The sequence below is a fragment of the Saccopteryx bilineata genome, chromosome 3, assembly GCF_036850765.1.
Source record: "Saccopteryx bilineata isolate mSacBil1 chromosome 3, mSacBil1_pri_phased_curated, whole genome shotgun sequence".
In the NCBI taxonomy this organism is placed as follows: domain Eukaryota; kingdom Metazoa; phylum Chordata; class Mammalia; order Chiroptera; family Emballonuridae; genus Saccopteryx; species Saccopteryx bilineata.
The window spans coordinates 99,000,873-99,019,540 of record NC_089492.1 but is presented as its reverse complement, the minus strand read 5'-3'; the positions used below and the strand labels follow the sequence as shown (position 1 = coordinate 99,019,540).

General features: G+C 44.8%; 1 protein-coding gene and 1 long non-coding RNA gene across 7 annotated transcripts in view; one reads left to right on the top strand and one right to left on the bottom strand.

Annotated features, from left to right (window-relative positions):
* The first annotated feature begins 515 nt into the window (after positions 1-515).
* Positions 516-18,479, top strand: LOC136330341 (uncharacterized). Of its 2 annotated transcripts, XR_010730280.1 has the most exons (6): positions 516-624; positions 993-1,157; positions 2,321-2,465; positions 5,988-6,047; positions 7,039-7,176; positions 17,462-18,479. It is a non-coding gene; the product is annotated as an uncharacterized lncRNA (long non-coding RNA). The 2 variants fall into 2 exon arrangements; XR_010730279.1 differs by lacking the exon at positions 5,988-6,047.
* EML4 (EMAP like 4) overlaps positions 12,699-18,668 on the bottom strand; it is a 155,123-nt gene continuing 149,153 nt past the window's right edge. For all 5 annotated transcript variants that reach the window (XM_066267004.1, XM_066267001.1, XM_066267002.1 and 2 more), the window contains 2 exons: positions 15,459-15,589; positions 12,699-14,798 (listed from right to left, as the gene is read on the bottom strand). In XM_066267004.1, the coding sequence (XP_066123101.1) occupies positions 14,325-14,798; positions 15,459-15,589 (605 nt within the window). In that variant the 3' untranslated portion in view covers positions 12,699-14,324. The remainder of the gene's footprint in view (positions 14,799-15,458; positions 15,590-18,668) is intronic.

Here is an 18,668-nt window from a genome sequence, read left to right as displayed (position 1 = left end):
CACAAGAGCAAGAAAGGTCGCAAAGGCTACTTTACAGTTCTTTCAGAGGAGGCCCACTTAGCCTTTGTTTTCTCCATCAGCCAGCTTGCCTTCTCGTCCTGGGCCCTTGCCTGCTGGGACTCTGGTGTGAAGCTGTCCGTTTCACGGTGAAGGAGGGAGAGACTTCTATAACACTGGCTAGCTTTCTTTGATTTATATACTTTTTCTCCCCTTTATGAGTGTGGCTTTGGGCCGGATGCCTGGCTTTCTGGCTCATTGATCTTCTATAGCTTGAGGATACACCAGAGGCAATAATGATGGATTGCTTAGACATTCTGATGCTATCTGTTCCCAGTGATTTAAAACATTTATTTGACATTTGAACGCGCATATCCTGGGTTGGATTACTGTAATCTATCACCAGAGACTGCCCATGTTGGGTTGAGAAGTGGGGTCCTGTCCTTAAGTGTTGTCTCCTCAGGTTCATTGGTTGTCATTCTTGGTTGTCTGGGGCCTCCTCTGACCCATGGACATCAAGGAGTTCCACTAATGCTCTGCCTCTTTCAGATGTTTAATGAGTGTGCAAAAACACATCCAATAGGTGCAAGGGCCCAAAGATGAATCAGACACCTTTGCCTTTATTAAGTAAGTACTCTTTCAAAATTAAATACTCTTTTTTAATATTATTTTAAAGTTTAAAATTTATTTTAGGTCCTTTATTAGGGTATCATTCATGTATTAGAGTTAATAAACCATTTGGTTAAGAAACTTTCTTGGTGTGGAGGAATTCCACTTTTATCCCTTACCAGTCCTGAGGAGGGAGCTCCTTGGACTGAGGTTTGTTACCTTAGGACAGCTGCTGGGCGGATGCAGGTGGGAGCTCAGCTGTGGCTTCTCCCTGGGGAAATGTATGGCACCTCAGCTGTCGCAGGTCTGCCTTCATAACTTGCTCTCCACCGCCCCCTGAGGTAGTATTGGAGTGGATGGGTCACTGCAGTCTCCTCTGTCATCAGCAGCTGTCACTCACGCAAGCTGGAATCAGGAGTCAGGAATCCTGAGCTTGGTGTATCTCCAGGACGCCGTACTGCTGCAGGACCTTGCGAATGGCATACTGAGCCCAGATGCTGCTGGTGCTCAGGCTCCGGGCCTGTTAGAGCTGATTTCCGAAGGAAGCTGTTGTAAGGCACTAATGGGAGTGGTCATGCAGAGTGCCTGGGAATAGCATTCCTTATATTTTTTTACCTCAAATGCTAACACAGCCCTGCTGGGACATGATGCCTTCTCTGGCTCCGACCTTGTCTGGCATGAGCTTTGTCATGATCCCATGGCTGTACCTCAGGGCCCAAGTATAGGTCCTTCACACTGTCCAACGTGTGCCAGCTAGATTGGACTCTTTGCCAATTCCAAATATCACATTCTGATGGAAGTTGGCTGAAGCTGCCCCAGGCTGTGAGAAATGGTGGGGTAGCCTCCATTTAACAGGGAAAAAGTTAGAAAGCAGCAGAAACTCTTTGCAAAAGGGCCTTGGTATGGCTATAAAGTACTTCTGACAGAATCAGGGACCTTAGTTTTCACGGGCAGAAAAGGAGGGAGGCAGCCCCCCGGGGCCTGAGCGAAGTGCCAGGAGGCAGCTGAGAAAACGGGGGTTCCTGAGGCCCCGAGCCTGGTGGGGTGCTGGGCCAGTTCTCACATGTCTCGACTCCCTAGAGAAGGCTGGAGGCCAGAGTGGGGCGGAGGCGCGTGGAGCCCACTGGAGGGTCTGGCTGGACCAGGCCTGTGCTAAAAACTCTTGAGAGAGTAGAGCCTGCACCCAGGACTGGGAGAAGCCCAGGAAGGAGGCATCTTGGCTGCCCAGCTCAGCCTGGGCCCCTCTCTTTAGGGAGGCCCGGGACAGGTTATGCAAGTTTCTGGCCACTGGAGAGGGTGGGGGATAGATGGAAAATGTTCCAGAATTGGTTTAATACTTGTTAGGCCCCATCTTCCCCTCTCCCACCACACCCCTACTTAGGACGCAAATCTCTGTGTTAGACAGCATATTAATTTGAAATTTGAGTTGTTGGATGAGTTGATGTTAACTTCAAAGTTCAATGGTGTTTAATTAAAGCCATCCAGGGAGTAAACCTGCTCTCAGGAAATTATTCTGACCGAATAATTAAAGAGAATGAAGGTTAGATGGTGTTTCTGGCAAAGTCTGTGTTGCATTCTGCATCTCCAAAACATGAATTCCATTAACCTTTCATGAACTAACATTGTTGCTTTTAGTTAGTAGCCATTCTAATTAAAGGAGAGTCATGCAGAAGAGCTTTTGTTTATACTTGATATCTGTTCCCTTTTCTCCTAGAATTATGTCCTTTTGAAGAAACAGTTATTTGGAAAATCGGTTTCTATCTGTGTCTGCCCATCCTGCCCTTAGTCACATCCTGTTCCTTGAGCATCGGAGAGAATGGTGCCAGAGGAAGAGGGCCGAGCTGCAGCATGAGGGACGGGTAAGCAGTCACTGCTAGTGGTCGGGTTGGGTGTGTCACTTGCACAAATATGTCCTCTAGCCATGGGAGATGAAGCTAAGGAATAGTTCGGGTTGCCCACTCAGCCTTGGCCGGCTTGGGCAGGTCTCGGGGGAGGTCTTGGGGAGCTGAGATGAGGCATGGTCTTCCAGGAGGGCTGTGTGAGTCGGGAGGTGAGTGTGCTGCCCTTTGCAAAGCCGTGACCTGAGCCTTAGGCCTTGGGGGGGGGTGGCCTTACTGCTGCTGAGTGAGGGGTCAGTCCTCCTCTGGGCCTGTCTCCAGCCTCTGTCTCTTCTGAATTCTTGGCTGAGAGCCCCATAACAAAAGACATTAACGAGAGAAAAACAGACGTTAACATGTTTGTTTGTTTATTTATTTATTTATTTATTTATTTTTGTATTTTTCTGAAGCTGGAAATGGGGAGAGACAGTCAGACAGACTCCCGCATGCGCCCGACCGGGATCCACCCGGCACGCCCACCAGGGGCGACGCTCTGCCCACCAGGGGGCGACGCTCTGCCCCTCCGGGGCGTCGCTCTGCCTCGACCAGAGCCACTCTAGCGCCTGGGGCAGAGGCCAAGGAGCCATCCCCAGCGCCCGGGCCATCTTTGCTCCAATGGAGCCTTGGCTGCGGGAGGGGAAGAGAGAGACAGAGAGGAAGGAGGGGGTGGGGGTGAAGAAGCAAATGGGCGCTTCTCCTATGTGCCCTGGCCGGGAATTGAACCCGGGTCCCCCGCACGCCAGGCCGACGCTCTACCGCTGAGCCAACCGGCCAGGGCCAGACATTAACATGTTTACCACGTGTGTACATGGGAGATACCCAGGGGAATTCCCTGAAGTGACTTAGAACTCAGGCTTAAATACCATCTTAAAAGGGAAAGGGGAGAGGGCCGGAGGGGAGAGAAATGGTTTGGGAAGGTGAATGGGTCCTGAGAAGAGCAGATGGGAAGCCCGACCGTGTGTGACAGAGTCTGGTCTGCTGTGGACTCCAGTCTCCTCTCCTGTGATAAGAGTCAGTGTTCCTGGTGGCTGAGACTCCGTGAAGGGATTTCTGACAGTTGAGTTCCTTTGGGAGGGCCCGACTGTAGGCAGGTAAGGGGAGTTCAGAGGACAATCCGTGCATCTGCTGTTTTTCAAGCGCCTGTAGCTCAAATCAGTGTACCAAAGTGGCATATTCCGGGGTCTGTGTTCTGTTACCCTTCAGAAGAGAGGTAGAGGGAGGAAGACAGGAAAGAAGAAAGGAAGGAGGGAAACTGAAGGGAAGAAAGGCTAGGATAGGCTTTTCAACAAAGAGGATGACAACCAATGTCACTCCCAGAGGTCAAGCCACTGGGCTGGCTTTGTAGGGTGGCATGGACGTGGGCTGTGTCCTTGGTGGCTGCCCCCCAACCCTGCCATACTCACCAGCGTGTGTCTTGGTGCTGCTGAGTGAGGGGCACAGAACAGACCCTATCACTGAATGAGGACAGGGAGGAGCAAAGGTCCTCAGGTCAAGGGCATACCTGAGAATCTCCGTGCTTCGTCCACAGCTCCCAACAATGCAGATAGCCACACCAGAGCTTTCCCAAGTGCTCTCTGGACAAACCCCCATGTTTAACTTTGATAATGTTTAATAAAGGTAGTTAACTACTATAATTTAAAAGAACTTCCTTCTATTTTAATGTGAGGGTTTCTCATAGAAACCACTTCAGCTGTTGGCAGCTGGGAATGGCAGCGTTATTAATGGGGCCACCTGCAGGCTTTCCCAGGAGTCTGTCTTCCTGCTCATCACTTCCAGGGCAAAAACTGTTTGCTGTGATGGAGACCCGGCCTGTCCGGAGGGGCAGCCTTTCCTGCACATGCTGCAGAAGCAGCTCATCCTTCTCTCTGCTCCTTGAATGCTGGGCTTTTACAGAGCAGGGCCAGACAGAGCCCAGGATCACCAGGGTGTTTCCCATGTGGATCAGATGCTCTTTGCTGAGCAAGGCCTGCATTCTCTCCTTTCAGACTGAGACCAGGGTGATGGGGCCTGGCAACCTCGCAGTACCTAAGCTGGCAATGAAAAAGTGCCTTTTTCATTGCAGCCTTAGTTTAATATCATATTCCCCACTTCCCCCCCAGGAAGGCTGTCCCATCAAGTGGGAAAGAGGTAGGGTCACAGAGGCTCCAGGGTCCTGTGAGGGCTGTGTCCTAATACAGTCTTTCAAAGGAGAGGACTTTTGGTTTAGCTCAGAATTAATTCATCTTCTAAATGGAAATGTCAAAGCCTGGCAAACAGTAGGCCACGCAAAAAATAGATTTGCCGATAAAGCCCGGGGGCCTGTCATTCTCAGGGGAGAAAGCCTGATCACCTCATCTCAATTCTGCAGCAGTTTCATGAGGGCCCTGCTAAAGAGTGGAATTCTTTTTCTTGTCATTTTTTGAATCCTGAATAACGGAAGGTGATTCAGCCGAAGCACCTGAGGGCAGGCAGCAGAGGGTGGCTTTTGGAGGGGTTTCCAAGAAAGGGAGTACCAGCGACACTCCAATCAGTCAGAAAAACAAGCAGGAGGGAGAAGGGGACAGAGCGCCCTAGCAGAGGGAGGGCCCAAGAGGCCACCTTCCACGGGGGTTACACAGGTGCCTCCGCGGCTGGGTTCTCACTGTCCCAGGGTCTCTGGTACCGTTCTCTAGAGCTGAACATTATACTCACACCTCTGCCCAGCACCCCACCCTTGCCTGGGGCTCCTTTCTGCCACCACTAGAGCTAGGAGTTCTCCCACAGGCTCCTGTGGGAGCAGAGCGTGGCTGGAAAAGCCGTGCAGAGCACCCAGTTTCAGTCTTACCTCAAGTACACAAAGACAGAAATTGTATTAAAATTTTTTTGTTGTAATTAAGGCTTATTTTCTTTTCCACATTCCCTTCAAAAGCATAAAGGGAAGGTAAATTTTCTACATCTTTACTTTTTAAACCTTTTTTTTTTTGTATTTTATTGAAGTTGGAAGCAGGGAGGCAGACAGACTCCCTCATGCGCCTGACCGGGATCCACCTGGCATGTCCACCAGGGGGCGATGCTCTGACCATCTGGGGCATTGATCCCTTGTGGCTGGAGCCATTCTAGCGTCTGAGGCAGAGGCCATGGAGCCGTCCTCAGTGCCCGGGCCAACTTTGCTCTAATGGATCCTTGGCTGTGGAAGGGGAAGAGATAGAAAGGAGGGGGAGGAGTGGGGAAGCAGATGAGCGCTTCTCCTGTGTGACCTGACCTGGAATTGAACTGGGATATCCACATGTTGGGCCGACACTCTACCACTGAGCCAACTAGCAAGGGCCTACTTTTTAAACTTTTAATTTTGAAATAATTATAGACATAGGAAGTTTGAGAACTAGTGCAGTCTGGCGAATCCCTCCCCTCTGCTTCCCTCAGTGGTGACATCTTATTTAACATCATATTAAGACCAGGAAACTGAGGTTGATAGACCACAGTAATCCACATTACAGACCTTTCTCAGTTTCCATCATTTTTTAAAAAGATTTTATTTATTTTTAGAGAGAGTGACAGGAAGGGAGAGGAGCAGGAAGCATCAACTCCCACATGTGCCTTGACCAGGTAAGCCAGGGGTCTCGAACGGCGACCTCAGCGTTCCAGGTCATTTTACCCACTGCGCCACCACAGATCAGGCTCAATTTCCATCATTTTTGCATGCATTCATGTATGTAGTTCTGTGCAGTTTAATCCCCCGTGTGTATGCATGTAACCACCATTCCAACCAGAACAGACTCCCCACCACAAAGGCACCCCCTGTACTATTCCTCTATAGTGACATCCCCTCCCTTCTTCTGTCCCTTGGCAATCACTAGCCTGTTCTCTATGGTTTGTCATTTCGATAATGTTATATAAGTGGAAATACAGTTGGTAAACTTTCAAGATAGACTTTTCTCACTACGTATAACACCACGTATAATGTGAACTCCAACTTTGCATTTATCAATAGTTCATTTTTAAGTAATATTCCATTGTATAGGTTCTATATTATTTTTTAAATAGAAAAATTTAACCATTTGGATGTTATCTATTATAGAATTTAAGGAATGGATGACCCATCCAAGATTCTGGAGGAATATTTACTTTTCACATGTGAAACCACACACTACCGACAGCATGCAGGGAGGGTTTTCTGATTTTGAGGGAAATTATCAATAGAAGGGGTGTCCTTACCACATTCCAGGTTACATGCTTCATGAAGGGGATTCCCTGCAGGGCCCACATGGTTCCTTGCATAAGGTAGGTTTGCAATACATACCTGACCAACGGACGACTTCTTTGGCCCTTACTCCCACAGAAATTCCTCAGGATTCAGACTGGCTGCTATTTTGTTAATCAGCTTAACAGTAACCCACCACCTTCGGACCAACTCTGGCTGCTATTTTGAAAATGTTGGCAACACACTATGTTTTTATTGTAGATAGGCTGAAGTCTACAGGAAGAAGAGGACCTGCCTCATCTGGGCATCAAGTTATACAGTTACCTTCATTGAAATCTAGTTCTACAGTTGATCATGTCAAAGAATGTCAGCTTCTGTTCCCTTGCTTCCAACCAGGTTTCCAACTCAGCCCAATCCAGGGTCGGTTAGACGGACATCACTATGCAGCGGTGGCTCCAGTACCCTGTGACCTTTCCCAGGATGAATTCTGGCTTGGCGGCTGTGTGTACATCAAGAGTGAAACGGGATATCCAGGTATAAGTGCTTTGCCTTTTTTTTTTTTTTTTTGTATTTTTCTGAAGCTAGAAACAGGGAGAGACAGACAGACTCCCGCATGCGCCCGACCGGGATCCACCCGGCACACCCACCAGGGGGCGTCGCTCTGCCGCGACCAGAGCCACTCTAGCGCCCGGGCCATCTTTGCTCCAATGGAGCCTTGGCTGCGGGAGGGGAAGAGAGAGAGCAGAAGGAGGAGGGGGGGTGGAGAAGCAGATGGGCGCTTCTCCTGTGTGCCCTGGCCGGGAATCGAACCCGGGACCCCTGCATGCCAGGCCGACGCTCTACCACTGAGCCACTGGCCAGGGCCAAGGGCTTTGCTTTTTATTAAAAAGTTATTTTTCCTCCCTGAGGCCATTTCTTGTAGCACCCCCTTTGTTTTCAGTTCCGTTAGTGAGATCTGGTGATAGTAAACTGCCAGGAGTTGGAATTGGCCTCTGGACCCGATGGTGGTCAGGCCTGGGATGTTGTCATCAGCACCAACTGTTATCCATATTCATGTGTCAGTGGATGGCTCCCTAGGAAAATCTATTCTCAGGAGTATGTGCTTACATTGCTGAGGGCAAGGAGATGCAAGATCAAAGCCCCATGGCCTATGAACAGGGTTGGCAGGACCTCCAGGTGTGCCACAGGAAGTGTGAGATGGAGAGTGAGGCAAAGTGGAAAAGCTGCCATGCTTCTTTTTTGGTGAAATGGAAGTTGCTCAAATGTTAGAAAATGAGGAAGCAGTGTCTCCATACAAGTAGGTTTAAGTTGAACAGTAGGGACTGAGGACTGGTGTGCCTGACTGGCCATTGAAGGCAGGAGAAGCAGGCAGTTGCTGGTAGCAGGTGTCGAGTATGATGTCAGAGCCTGGAAGCTCCTCTCCCCCGTGCTGTGGCTGTAGGGGGGACGGTGACGGGACTTGGGCCTGAGCAGGCTCCCTTCAACTTGGTAAACTGAAGCCCCTCCAAAACACTACAAAGTGTTCAGCAGAGCAAATGACCCCTTGCTTAAGCCATTGACCTTGGGCTTAAGCCAGTGACCCTGGGGTCATGTCTATGATCCCACGCTCAAGCTGCCAACCTTGCACTCAAGCTGGATAACACTGTGCTCAAGCTAGCAACCTCAGGATTTCGAACCTGAGTCCTCAGCATTCCGGTTTGATGTTCTATCCACTGCGCCACCGCCTGGTCAGGCTGTAGTTTTTTTCTTTTTTTTTTTTTACAGAGACAGAGCTAGAGTCAGAGGCAGGGATAGACAGGGACAGATGGACAGGAAGGGAGAGAGATGAGAAGCATCAATCATTAGTTTTTCATTGTGACATCTTAGTTGTTCATTGATTGTTTTCTCATATGTGCCTTGACCAGGGGTCTTCAGCAGACCAAGTAACCCCTTGTTCAAGCCAGTGACCTTGGGTCCAAGCTGGTGAGCTTTGCTCAAGCCAGATGAGCCTGTGCTCAAGCTGGCGACCTTGGGGTCTTGAACCTGGGTCCTCCGCATCCCAGTCTGACGCTCTATCCACTGCGCCACTGCCTGGTCAGGCGGCTATAGTTTTTCTTTATGTTGGTCTCAAATCTTCCCTACCAGAAGTTTTAACTCATTTCATTCTTTCTTGTTAATAATAATCACTAGAGTACTGTTTTACAGTAAACGTGTAGCACACTAGCAGTAGAGCATGGTGGCTAGCCACATGGGCTCTGGAGGCGGGACTTCTCTCCAAATCTCCGAGCCACTCCTACCAATGAGTGTACCCTGGCTTCTCTGTTCCTTGGGCGTCCTCATCTGGAAAACAGAGATAATCGAGTTGAGCATTATGAAAGGGTTGAGTCAGTTAATCCATGTAAAGCATTAAGTGTTAGCTATTGTTAAATGGCATTTAGTAATGCGGATGTGCCATATTTTAATCATTGAGCACTTAGGTTTTGTGTTTTTGTCCATTTTTTGTTTTTGTCTTTTGAGATATAGAAGTGGTACTTAAATTTTTCTGCCAGACTTCCAGATAGGTAAATTTAAAAACAAACAAAAAAACAAAATGTGTTCAGTAAGCCATGGTCTCCTGAAGACCCCACCTGTGGGTAAAGCAGTGAAACAAGCTGACATTTCTTTACTGCATTTGGGATCATTTCTCTTTCTATTATTTTCTTTTATAGTAGAGCATTTAAGGTTATGGCATGGGGATATATTAATGATGGCAGAGAGGTTCTTCTGGTTTCCTTTGGAAGAGGTGAACTGATTAGCACAAAGGGTATACATTGAGCCCGTGAGAGCAGGAGAGACCCCAGGTGAGAGCCCTTTACATAGGGCTGCATCTGTTTTTTTGGGAAAATGCCTGGAGACCTTTCAGTGTTCCTTGGAGACTCTTCCTGAGCATCCTAGACAAAGTTGGCTTTTCCAGCAGGGCCTGGTTTCTATGACAGTGACACAGACGAGTGACCTCACCCACTCCTGGACTGAGGCGCGAGACTGACACAAGCCCTCTTCTGTGTCTCTTTTTTCCAAAGTCTCTGAATACCCGTCTCTTCCTGCTTGCTCCGTTCTAACGACTGTCTCCTGGTGGAAATGGAAGCAGCGTGAACTTTGGTGGCATGGCCCTCATCAACGGACATGAACATGGGCCGGTTACTAAATCTCCTTCACCCATCTTCTTGCCTACACAGCAACTAACACTCCCACATCACTAACGAGAGCAGGAGTCCAGGGCGGGGTTCGCTGCCTACTCCTCCATTGTCAGCAGTTCCTGTCCGAGGCCTGCACAGCTCCTCTTCAGCCTGTCTGTCCTAAACATGGTCACACGGTCTTGCCTTTTTTTTTTTTTGGTGAGAGGGAGACAGAGAGAGGGACAGCTAGGGACAGCTAGGGACAGACAGGAAGAGATGAGAGGCATCAATTCTTTGTTGTGGCACCTTAGTTCATTGATTGCTTTCTCATATGTGCCTTGACAGCTTGATAGGAGAAGGGGCTACAGCAGACCAAGGGACCCCTTGCTCGAGCCAGCGACCTTGGGCTCAAGCTGGTGAGCTATGCTCAAACCAGATGAGCCCATGCGGTTTCGAACCTGGGTCCTCCACGTCCCTGTCCGATGCTCTATCTACTGCACCACCGCCTGGTCAGGCAACCCAGTCTTGACTTTACTCCTCTTCATTTCACTTCCAGCTTTAAGCTGGAAACCTAGTTTCTTTTAGAAGTTATACTAACACCTTAGTATGTCCCAAATCTAACTTATTTTTATTTCCTCTTAAGTTCTTTTTGGATCTCCTTTTTTGTTGAGTAAAAATCACATTAAGTGAGTTTGTTCAGGGCCCCATCAGCCATTTTGTCTCAGAACTGGAAATTCTCAGGTGGGACAGCCTCTCACAGTCAGTTAGCACAGGCACCTTCGGGGGCATTGCTACTCTGGTTCCAGACACTACGATGGAGTGAGCCGCAAACTGTTCGCTTTCCCAGGGCGCATGAAAGTTATGTCTGCACAGTACTGTAGTCTGGTAAGTATACAATAGAAATGTGTATAAAAACCTACCTTTCTTTTTTTTTTTTTTTTTTTTTTTCATTTTTCTGAAGCTGGAAACAGGGAGACAGTAAGACAGACTCCCGCATGCGCCCGACTGGGATCCACCCGGCACGCCCACCATGGGGCGGTGCTCTGCCCACCAGGGGGGCGATGCTCTGCCCATCCTGGGCGTCGCCATATTGCGACCAGAGCCACTCTAGCGCCTGAGGCAGAGGCCACAGAGCCATGCCCAGCGCCCGGAAAACCTACCTTTCTTAATTAAAAGATATAACCATCATCTGAACACGTGGGAAAATGGTGCTGATAGACCTGCTTGATGCAGGGTTGTCAAACCTTCCATTTGTTAAAAACAAAAAACCAGTGAAGTGCAATGAAGTGAGGTATGCCTATATACTGAGTGGCTGTGAACTTATGTTCTGTCAGTGAAGATAAGTGAGGTAATGATGAACACCCCATCATTTCCATGGCAGTAATGCTGGGAATGTATGGAATACTCTCAATCTAAATTCTCCATAAAGAAAAACTTGTAGCAGCCAAAATATGGTCATGGTATACACAGGATCCTTATTGCTAAGAGCAAACATACGGGAGAGAGAGAAAGCAGGGAATACCATGTCCTTCACAAAGGCTAATACAGGGGAGGCGGCATCCGGCAGTGGAGTCAGGTCAGACAGATAATCAAGATCACTAGGATTATCCAACGTTAAACATTAGAGTACAGACATGAAATAAATTAAAATGAAGCTATTCTCCTATTAAATGAAAGCATAAATCAGAAGTAATTTCCTGTCACATTATGAGATGGAGTTTGATACTACCATTCTGGTTGTATCCACAACAGCAACTGTGGTCAACTGATAATCATCATATTTTCTAATAAATGGAATCATGGGAACTAGCAGTATAAGTCAGTGGTAGTCAACCTGGTCCCTACCGCCCACTAGTGGGCGTTCCAGCTTTCATGGTAAGCAGTGGCGGAGCAACCAAAGTATAAATAAAAAGATAGATTTAACTATAGTAAGTTGTTTTATAAAGATTTATTCTGCCAAACATAGCAAAAATCCGACATAAAGTACTTGGTAAGTAATTATTATTATATGCTTTAACTTGCTGTAATTCTGCTTTATAAATTTTATAAAGTTACTTCCCTACTTTATAAACCACCATTACTGTGGAACCGGTGGGCGGTTAGAAAATTTAACTACTAAGATACAAAAGTGGGCAGTAGGTATAGAAAGGTTGACTACCCCTAGTACAAGTGAAGAAAGAGCTAAGGCGCAGTTAGAGACAAATAAAACATTTTGATTATTTTATTTTTTAATTTTCAAAAATTTTCTGCCATGAGACAGGAATGCATGATAGAAATGGCTCAACATCTTCACATGAAACACTTGGATTCATTTTCATTCACAAGTTTTTCTATAAACATCTACAATTTTATAATCCCACCCACTTCCAACCATTATCACAGATTTGATTGACTGATAGACAGTAGTTGCCAGCAACAGAGCTGGAACGCGTTCTGCGTATTAGTAGTGTCTTTTGAAACTACCACCCAAGAGTATCACGATCATAAATCTCATTGTACACAGCAACCCCAACGGTGACTGATGTTCCCACATAAACTCCCTGCTGACCTTGGAGAGAGCTTGAAGAAATGCTTTTTCTACTTTTAGAACTACTTGTTCATCTCATAGTATTTTTCTTGCAGGCAATATCACATGCTGACCTGATGATTTAGTCACCACTGCCAATAAGTAAATATACAATATATGCCTGATACTTAACGATGCTCTCTGATAATTATGTATTAAAAAAAAGATGGGTTGCTTGGAATCCATATCTCTTCTTTTGAAGAGAGCTACTTTGAGGTGTTGTTTTTTTTTTGAACAGTTGTAAACAAAAGGAAAGAGATATACATGGACATACATCTATACACTTAGAGATACACACTGAGTATTTTCAATGTGGCATATATCTGCTTATATAGAGATACATACAAACAGAGTAAGTGTCCACACTCACCCCTTCACACACACCCACACCCTTACATACAGCATGTGAATAAAAAATGTCGTGAGTGTCCTTGGGAGTTCACTGGAGTTTGTATGTTACCAAATGATGATGAAATACCTGATTTTTATTACTCCTGAGAAGATACTAGAAGGGAATGACAGTTCTGATGCACTTTGGAATGGCACAGTCACGTAAACACTTGCATACTTAAGACTTCTGAACTCATCCAAAGTTTCTAAACATGATCTAACCAAAAAAAAAAAAAACAACCAAAAACAAAACAATGCAGCAAGTTAAAAAATAAATCAAAACAAAGTTTTTTATAATCCAAGTATAAACATAGGAAATGCATATGTCAGTAATTATTTTTAAAGTAGGAAACATGTACTTAAGAGAAACAGTCATCTGACAAAACAAAAAAAACAAAACAAAAACCCCCACAAATATCCAATGCATAATACTACATGCATTGCCCAAGAGTACAGGATAACCACATTAGAATTACAAGGCTTATAACAACTCCACCAGAGAAAAATGACCATATGTAGCAAGTCTGTTAAGTACGTAATTTATATAAAAAAATTTTTTTTACCATGACTGTTAACACTTCTGTAAAAAAGAATTAGCATTTTGCTGAGTATCTTATCGCTCAATATAATTAATCTGTATAAAAATGACAACTAAGCCAATGAACCTCAAGCACCAATTCAATCAACTAAACTTACTGTATTTATATTTCTTCTATTACCGAGGGAAAAATTATGTTGAAGGCTAAACTAAAATTAGCCTAGCAATTACTACAGCTTAGTTTTAAAGGCGTGCGGTGTTTTTTTTTCCTTCCATTCTCTTGAATGCCAAACATTTAAAAATGTTCAAGCCAGTAAAGGAATCCTTGAAGGAATCCATTTTCTTCTGAGTATCAATGGTTTAATATACATGAAAAGCTCTGGAACAAACCACTGCTTTCTTAGTTCTAAGATAAAATAGATTTTTGCACACAAGAAATTAAGAAACTGTCTCCTCATTACGACTCAGAAAATGCAGCACCTATATAGTAGACTAACAAGCACACTTCGACACCAGCCGGTTGGGTAGGGAAATAGACTATTCCGGAGGCAACGCCACTGCCTGTGGCAATACTGGAGTTTTTCTTAACTAAAAAATTTCCACTAGACACTTGGGGTAGGAGGATATCTCAGTAAGAGAGCTTTTTTTTTCTTGATTTCTTTTTCTACATCAGGAAATAGTAGCAGTCTGAGCCAGTAGATGAGTAACAGTGTTTGATGCCTCTGGTTGTTCCTGAAGAAAACATGTTCAGATAACAAGGGGTTTGTTTTAAATCAACACAACTGCCGTTTCTTCCAGTATTTACATCATACCACTTATACACAGTAATTTCTGAGATATGTTTAATGTTTCCGTCTCTCCTACTATTAAGTTTGGTTAATCTCCAGCACACACGAAACTGAACCGTCAGGTTGGCTGCATTTGATTGAAGATAAGACTATTGAGGAAAACAGATCATGTGGAACCCCAAATCTTGGTCCACAATGACTTTCCATCACTTCCCAGCTTGTTATCTGAACTCAAGCTCAAGATCACAGGCACTCAAGCCCTGGTGTTAGGACAGAGGTGGCGCATCTTGCTGGTCCTCAGTAGAAGGGGCTCCACTCTGCTCCTTGCTCATCTCACTGGACGGCTCTCCACAGACAGGCTCGCTGAGGTCTTCACTACCCCCTTCGCTCTGTTCCTCGCTGTGGTCTTCGCTGGGCTCCACAGTCTGTTCCAGGCTGTTTTCCAGAAGTGTGGGAGAATTGCTTATTCTACTTTCGTCTTCAGCGGTCTCATTTACGGACTGGGAAGGAGGCGGTGTGGGAGTATTAGATGGCATGACGCTTTCAATGGAAGAGGTGGGGGCTTTGGTTAGAGTAGTATCCACTACAATCTCGTTTTGAGGCAAAGACAACTTTTCCACAAGTTTCCACTGAATGATGCTCATGTCTTTTCCACCAGTTGAAATCAGGTGACTGTCATTATGAGTAAAACTGACATTGGTGACATGGCTGCTGTGGGCACTATACTTGTGACTGGGAGCCTATATGAAATAAATCAGACAGGAAAATTAAACTCATTCTTCACATGCCTGTTTACAGCAATGGAGGTGGTTAAGTAAGGGGTATCAGCTTGTGAAACATAATTCAAATCAAAGCTGTAAGTCATCAAATCTGAAGAATAAGGCTAGCAGTAATTTCCTTTTAATACCTATTTATATGGGAGGAACAAAACAATAATTAGACATCTATACTTCAGACTGTGTATTTAAAAAAATAAAAGTCCATTTCTTCTGGATATGAGGCAGATATACTTAGTAATGATTCTATTGGGATGGCCAGGGAAGAATTTACTAGGTTGGCAGGATTACAGGTAAAAGACAGGAAACTTTGAGTTTTATAATGCTGGTCATATGTATAACAAAATATTTCAGTGTTTTTAGGAGAAAAAACTGCCAAAAAGTAAATAAATGGACAATAAAACATCATCAGTTGCCTTCTGTAACTACCTCCAACTGCTTGACCTTCCCAGGGAAGAAGACAAGCAGTGCCTCCTTGGGTGCTTACAGACTGCTTCTGCCCTCCCCTGTGCATCACAGTGCCATGGGTAATCAGTCACCCTGCAAATACTTGCATGCCACTGACACAAAATTAGCCCCAAACAAAAGGCCCCACAATGCTAATTTCTATTAAATTGATTTTACCTTCGCTTTGGAGCAGGGATACTGAAACAGATGGACTTTGCAAAAGTCATCAGCAACAGCTATCACCTTCCTATTGTGGGATCGCACCAAGGCATTGATATCTGTTCCATCAGATCCTTCTGGCCAGACACCTTCGATATGGGGACACAGGGTGTAGAATTAGCTGGAAAAATGTAACTGCGATGCTACATAGGTTTATTTAGTTTTAGAATCTTACTTGATTTCATCTGTGTTCAACATTTTCCCTTACAAATTTCTTAGTGGCTCAACATTTCATTCAAGTGAAGTTTTATCCAAAGTCTAACTAATAATAAAATTATATATCAAAACAGCTTCAAGATAGAAATTTTTTTTTTTTTTACTTTACAGAGACAGAGAGAGTCAGAGAGAGGGATAGACAGGGACAGATAGGAACAGAGAGAGATGAGAAGCATCAATCAGTTTTTTTGTTGTGCATTGCAACACCTTAATTGTTCATTGATTACTTTCTCATATGTGTCTTGACCGTGGGGCTACAGCAGACCGAGTAACCCCTTGCTTGAGCCAGCGACCTTGGGTCCAAGCTGGTGAGCTTTTGCTCAAAGCAGATGAGCCCTCGCTCAAGCTGGCGACCTCAGATTCTCGAACCTGGGTCTTCTGCATCGCAGTCCGACGCTCTATCCACTGCGCCACTGCCCAGTCAGGCAAGATAGAAAATTTAATGAACCCGAAGTACTCACTAGTAACCAGCAGGTGGTGCTAAAATAATTTTAGTTTTAAGCTTAACTCAGCTGAGCAATAAATAAGCTCTTCCTTTTGAAAGTTTCTAGTTAGAGGGGAAGTTCTCAGTTACTTGTACTGCAAGGTCTAGAAACAGCCAGAGCACCAGTTCTTCAACATGGACTCTACATAAGCCGTGTTAAGATTCACACACCCTTCACCGCTCCCTTTCAGGCAGGCACTTCAAAGAAAACCTCTGAGAGAATCTAGTCTCCCTGCTATCCCATGGAATTTTCTTGTAACTATATCCAAAGATAAAACATAGCAAATTTAATTATTCTGATTATGAGGCACTGGTGGTTATGTTCAAAACAGCACAAAATTCTCTTAGACTAGATTAAAACTATGGGATATGTAAGGGTTGAGATGCTGGCGTCCTGTGGTTCAGTGCTACTCTAGAGAACACTATAGAGTAAATTTGCTAAAACAAATCGGGGCCCTGGCTGGTTGGCTCAACGGTAGAGCGTTGGCTTGGTGTGTGGAAGTCCCAGGTTCGATTCCCAATCAGGGCACACAGGAGAAGCAACCATCTGCTTCTCCAACCCTTCCTCCTTCTCTTTCTTTCTCTCTCTCTTCTCCCTCCTGCAGCCATGGCTCAAATGGTTCGAGCAAAGTAGACCTTGGGTGCTGGGGATGGCTCCACGGCCTTGCTTAGCTCAGTGGCCAAGGAATGGAACAGCAGCCCCAGATCGGTGAGCATTACTGCAGTCGAGGGCTTGCCGGGTGGATCCTGGTCAGGGTGCATGCACAAGTCTGTCTGTTTGCCTCCCTGCCTCTCACTTAGTAAGGAAAAAAAAAACCTGAAACATTTCTGAACTGACATCTAATAATAAGTATTGTATATAGCTTCATTAAAATAAGTAGGTAAGTTATCAGCTACTGGCCACTGCTTTATTTACACCGGAATAATGAAATTGTTTATGGACTAGTCAGGGTTATTTTGTTTTTAATTTCCTAGCCTAGTAGGCTTCTCCATCTCTACAGCAGCTGCTTTTAGAACAAGCACTTACAACGGATTATTTTTCTAATGTACACAGCATAAAGAAATGCTCAGGTCTATACTTAGGCTGGAGGTTAGAGCCCAGCTTTCAGAAGACAGAGATAAACTGTTCAAGGAAAAGTACTAATATTTAGGGTATTGCTTTAGATATTGGTACTACATCCTTTTCATTATTCTATTTACTGAGTATAACATCTCTATTTAATTCTTTGCAAACAAGCGGTTTTTTTTGTTTTGTTTTTAGGCAAGACAGAGACGAGAAACATCAACGCACAGTTGTATCACTTCAGTTGTTTATCGATTTCTTCTCCTATGTGCCTTGACCAGGGGACTCCAGCTGAGCCAGTGACCCTTTGCTCAAGCCAGCGACCTTGGACTCAAGTTGGTGAGCCTGTGCTCAAGCTAGCAACCTTAGGGTTTTGAACCTGTGATCTCAGCGTCCCAGGTTGACCAGGGTGCCACCACTGGTCAGATGGCATTATTATTTTAACTTTTCCATTTACCCTTTTTCAGAAGGATATCTACAGATTGGGAAAGGTTTAGGAAACTATCAGAGGACAGATTTCTAGAAATGTCCAAAATATCAGATTAGGAATGATCCCCAAATTTTATCTTTAAATTATGTCTACTATAAGTGCCTTTACATTTCAGCAAATGGTGCTGGAATTGGACAGTTGCATGTATAAGATTAACCGTAACTACTTCTGACAAGAATGTGGACAAACAGAACCCGCCTACACTGCTGCTGGGAATGTAAATGGTGCAGCCCCTTTGGGAAAATTTGGTGGTTCCTCAAAAGGTTCAACACAGTTATCATGTGGCCCTGCGGTTCCACCTCCAAGTATATAGGCCAGAGAAATGAAAACATGCTTACACAAAAACTTACACATGCTTGTTTGGAGCAGCATTATTTATAATATGTAGCTGAGAAGTGGAAACAACTTAAGTGTCCATCAACTGATGAATGGGAAAACAAAATGTGTTATCCATACAGTGGATATTATTCAGCCATAAAATGAAGTGCTGACCTATGGACCTTTAAAACATGTGATCAATGAAAGAAGCCTGTCGGAATGGATCACGTTTTAATTTCATCTAAATGAACTATCAAACAGTCCAATCGTTAGTCACTGCTGGAGGATTTCTATTTGGGGGATGAAAATGTTCTAAAATTAGAGATGATGGAAGCATAACTGTGAATATACTAAAACCGCTGAATTGTGCTCTTTAGGTGAATTATATGGTATATGAACAATATCTCAATAAAGCTGTTTTTAATACCTTTACAAATTTAAAAGTTTTAATTTTCACTTGGAGAGAAAAAATGGAAAGGCAATCTGTGCTATCATGTAAATTTCTTGTCTTTCATATTTATTGGGGACCAAAAATCAGGATTCTGCATAGTATTTATTGGTTTAACGTCCCTGAATTTGGCATTTACAGTGATAACA